General features: G+C 34.0%; 1 protein-coding gene across 1 annotated transcript; it reads left to right on the plus strand.

The window, feature by feature from the left end:
* Positions 1–2,508: 2,508 nt before the first annotated feature.
* LOC139886373 (RING-H2 finger protein ATL1-like) lies at positions 2,509–3,399 on the plus strand. Its single transcript, XM_071870156.1, has one exon. It carries the CDS (start codon positions 2,509–2,511, stop codon positions 3,397–3,399), a length of 891 nt encoding a protein of 296 aa, XP_071726257.1.
* The last annotated feature ends 1,637 nt before the right edge of the window (positions 3,400–5,036 follow it).

A 5,036-nucleotide genomic window follows, 5' to 3' on the forward strand; every position in this document is an offset into this window, starting at 1 on the left:
AATCCGCCCTTGTTGACCAAGTATGGTTGTCAATATGCATTGGTTTATTTGATTTACATGTTTAACGATAACCATTAGAGATGTGGTTAGAATCTTTATTACTTTTTAAAAATCATCCCAATTTCAATACATCACGATTCTTGGTCTTCCACACGTTTCTTCAAAATCCATCAAAAAATTATCATCGTCTGTTTGATCGCCATCGACCATCGTAACTATCAACGTTGACAAAATTATCTTTTGTCGAATCACGTTTGCTAAATTCCGTTAACTAGCAAGCTAAATTAGCTTTTTATGTATAAGAACAGTTACAAAGAGTTGTCAGTTTAAGTTGGAAATAGTGTAATCGAATGATTTAGTCTACACTTGTAAATGTGTTAGGAGATACGGAATGTACATCTATTAAGTGATAGACTACTCGGACCCAAAAATGGTTTTTCATTATTTACCATCATGACTTGGTCTACTCGAAATTTGACTAAGTGCTTTCGTGTTATGTCTTCGCTGAAATTTGACTAAGTGTTTTTTCTTCGCTATGTCTACTTGGTCAGCTAAAATTTGACTAAGTGTTTGTTATTTCCTCTTAAGAGACAGCACAGAAAAATGTTGAAAAGGAACCACAAGTTTTGGTGTTTTGGTGCTCCGTTTTAAGAGGCAGCACAAATTTTGGTGCTACCACTGAAGAGGGAGCACAAGAGGCAGCACAAAAAAGACTTAAGAAGGAACGAAAAATCCTTAAAAGGCAGCACGAAAAAAACTTGTTAAAATTCACTAAGTGTTTTACTGTTTGGTGATACCTCTAAAGAGGGAGCATAAGAGGCAGCAAGGATTTCTTGCTCCCTCTTAGATGCAGCAAGCAAAACATGTGACACGAATTTTAAGATTTAGCGTGTTATCCGACTCTTGGTGATATACGAAAAAATAATTCGTGTAAAGACCATTTGTATCGCTACATGGCCACAGAGTTTTTTTTTCCCTATGTGGCACAAGCCACGCCCCTGATGGGGTAATGGTGCGTGAGTGCAAGGTGTGGGAGGAAGCCCGTTTAGTTCAATTTTATTTAATTTAATATTATTTTGAAAAAAAATATTTTTATCCCTTTTTAGTACTTTACCAATTAGATTTTTACACATCATCACAATACCTATCACCCACACCAAAAAACTCACACCACTATTACTCAAAAAAAAAAAAAAAAAAAAAAAAAAAAAAAAACCACATCGCCAAGTCAGCGAAAAAGTGCAAGAAAAAAAAAAACTCAAACCAACAATCCACGCGCCCTCCCCATTACAAATGGTCTACCACTTTGCTATAATTATGAACATGATAATTCTTGTTTATTGAAAAGATTATTATCTTCAGGGCCGTCCTATCAAAGTTACGGGCCCTGTGCGATAAATAAAATTGGGCCCTTATATACACAAAATTTTTAATTATATAATAATAAAGTTTAATAATACTAATAGAGTAATAATTATTATGATCAATCAAAATAATAGACGTAGAAAACGATGTCTCAAATCTAATAGAAAATATAGCATTGTGTATTTTCTTTTTTAGTTTTTTAAATTATTAATTATCAAATGAACTCATGTATTGATAATGGACCTATGTATGCAATATTAGAATATATTTTTTGGGCCCCTATAGATATTGGGCCCTGTGCGACTGCACGGGTTGCACGCCTCAATATCCGGCCCTGATTATCTTAACCAACTTAAATATTATGCGAGATATTTATGGATAGTCAATCGGCTAATTGATTCGAGTATATCATCTTTCATAATTACGGGTGCCTATAAATACATAGACGATTATTCACGAGACATACACACGATACGAAACCTAAATACTCTCTTTTGCAGACGGGTTCTTGTTTTCTGCCAAAAACAAGAGCGAAATTTCTTCCTTATCCTGAGTGATATTCGTGTAACCTAAACAATTATGATCGAATAATTACTTTCGGAAAGTGATACCGCGATTCAGTAATTTATCCGACTATCGATTATTTACCTACATGAAAGCTCTAAAAACACCCAACAGTTTACCCGATATCTAGATGACTTTAACGACCACAAGTAAATAATCTTCTCATATTTTCTTTAGATCAATGAATAGATGTGCAATACATATCTATTTTAATTGTTTATACTATAACAAATTTAAAATTTACCATTTTACACTCATTTTGTTAATTGTAAAAAGTAACGAAAAGTGGCTCTCAAAGGATAGCCACGCTAGTAATCATATGAGTTCCCCATTCTAGGAGCAATCAAACCATTAATCAATTATTATGCTATTTTCTTTAGCTAAATACCCCTATTTTTTTCATTAAAAATAACCCAAGCTTCAAATCAACCTACAACATAAAAACATCAATATCATGAATTGGTATCCAGACAACAATGTGTTCTTTCAAAGAACACACTTACTAAACAAACACATAACCAAATCTCAACTACATTTCAAACTCTTACATGTAAACCATACTCTCAAACATCAAACCAAATGGATTTTAGTTCTATGCACAAACAAGTCTACAACTCCAACCACCGTTCGATCACGAACCACCAAAACTCGACCACCCAACCATCAGCGTTTCCTGCAACCACCACGACCGGATTCCCACTTTTAGCCATCGCAATAGCTTGTATCACGGGGATCACATTTTTAATCATTACATATTTTTTAATCACAAAGTGTTGCTACCCGTTAAGTCGGTTCTTAGTAGCCCGGCCCGTGACCCTAGAAGAGCCACTATCAGTGTACTCGACTCCAGCGTGGCAAATCACTGGACTCGAAGAATCACTAATCCAACAAATACCAATTTGTCGGTACAACAAAAGGGACAACGCCAACAAAAAGCTACACAAATGTGTTGTTTGCTTGAATGAGTTTCAAGATTTGGACACATTAAGAGTTCTTCCTAATTGTGATCATGGGTTCCATTTGCATTGCATTGATGTTTGGCTTCGAAACAACTCAAACTGCCCGATTTGTCGATTGAACATCTCTGGGGCAGCCCGTTATCCAACCGACACTATTGTACCAACTTCTTCGCCCCAAGACCCGCCATCGTTGGCCCATAACAGCCCAACAAGTAGCAACCAAGATTTTGTTACAATTGAATTGTGTGAGGAGGGAAATCATGAGTCTAGAAAATGTCGTATTGATTCGATAACTAGGGACGAAAGGATAAGTGTCACTAAAGATGAGCAGCTAACGATTCAACCGTTACGAAGATCTTTTTCGATGGATTCTGCAGTTGATTGTGATGTTTACTTATCAATTCAAGATATTATAAGAAACCATGAAGAAGCTATTAGGACGAAACAACCTTTTTTCTCGTTTGGACATACACGAGGATCTCGAAGTGCTATTCTTCCTCTTGAATTTTGATTAGATAAATGATGATTAATAAATCTTTATGTTTTCGATTTAATTGTTCTATTTATTTACAAAATTATTACGTTCTCATATTTCACACAAAGGCAACTTTTGTGAGACTGTGACACTAACGTTGGCTTTTGGTTATTAGCTGCAACTTGTTTAATTCCAGAAGAAGAAAAAAAACACTAAAAAACAAATAAGGTGTTCGATGTCCGTGCTATTCGGAGAGAAGAATATTTTTGTAATTTATTTAGGTGTATGTTAAACATTCACATTATTGTTTTCGACACTTTCCTGGTCAATCAAGATATGTTTCTAATCAAGGTTAAACATGAGATTTCTTTTTAGAATATCATGACTATAAGACCATTTCTAACTCTATCGGTGATATCACGGTCAAAAAGTGCAAAAAAAGTGCAAACTGACAGTGATTAGGCACCAACCTTTTTTAACCGGTGTGTCAGTTTTTTTTTTTTTTTTGTCAAATATTGAGTATGGTGATGTGGTAAAATCTATTTGGAAATGAGGTGGAAAAAATAAATTAATAATAATAAATATATTATTTAAAATTAAATAATTTGTGATTGGGTGAGAAACTAACTGACGGAAGGTTCGAACCTCGTCAGCCCCATGACTAACGATTTTTGATGAACTAACTGACGCCTGGTTATAAACCGTCAGATTTCGTCAGATATTGCCACATAGGACTGACCTTGCAAAGAAACGCCCGGTTATAAATGGTCTAATAACTACGGTCTGTCTCGTTAATTTTGAGAGCCCGTGCGAGGCATTAAAAATGACTCTCATAAACGTTAATTAATTTTTAGGCTTACAAGGGTATACGATGCTTTATTCAAACCGACTATTTCTAGAATGACCATTTGCTTCGGAGGTTTTCTGGAGTCATCATCAGCAAGCGTCAATTTATTGGCGACTTGATTGACGCTTAGAGCCTAAATTGATCTTCGGACAAGTTTAAAACCCATGAAAATTTGATTCTACCATTTTCATGATGTCTTACACTTTTTTTTATTTTTTAATTTTTTTAACATACTTATTGATCGGAGGTCCATTCGGAAGCAATCTCTTGATCCATAGACCATTTAGAGGGAGGATTTTCTCTCCTTTTAGGGTGTTTCACTCTAGGTGAATAAACGACTTCTTTTTAATCTAGGATAGGGGAAGGATTGTCTACATCTTACCTCCTCATACCCCACTTCTGTGAGATTTAGTTTTGCTGTTGTTGTGTATATATATAAAAATGCAATAATACTAACTATTCTAAGAAAAAAAATTATAAACAACCATAGTATATTGGTTATTCTCAAATTGTTGACATGCTTTTATATTAAAATTTGTTATTAAATAAAACTTGTTTTCTAAATGTTTTTTAAGCAAACTAGTTAATCAACTCATTATAGTCAACATTCTTTAAATTTTCATAAAATGTTCATAAATACTTTGAAAAAGAAAAAATTATTCTTAGTGTAACCTAATAGTCAACATTTTATTATATTATAGTCAATACTCTTCAATTTTTCATAAAATGTTCTTGAATACTTTGAAAAAGAAAAATTTATTCTTAATAACCTAATAGTCAACATTGTTAGGAATTTATGGACCCAACAACGACCACCAATCGATAG

Source organism: Rutidosis leptorrhynchoides, chromosome 1 (assembly GCF_046630445.1).
Source record: "Rutidosis leptorrhynchoides isolate AG116_Rl617_1_P2 chromosome 1, CSIRO_AGI_Rlap_v1, whole genome shotgun sequence".
NCBI classification, from domain to species: domain Eukaryota; kingdom Viridiplantae; phylum Streptophyta; class Magnoliopsida; order Asterales; family Asteraceae; genus Rutidosis; species Rutidosis leptorrhynchoides.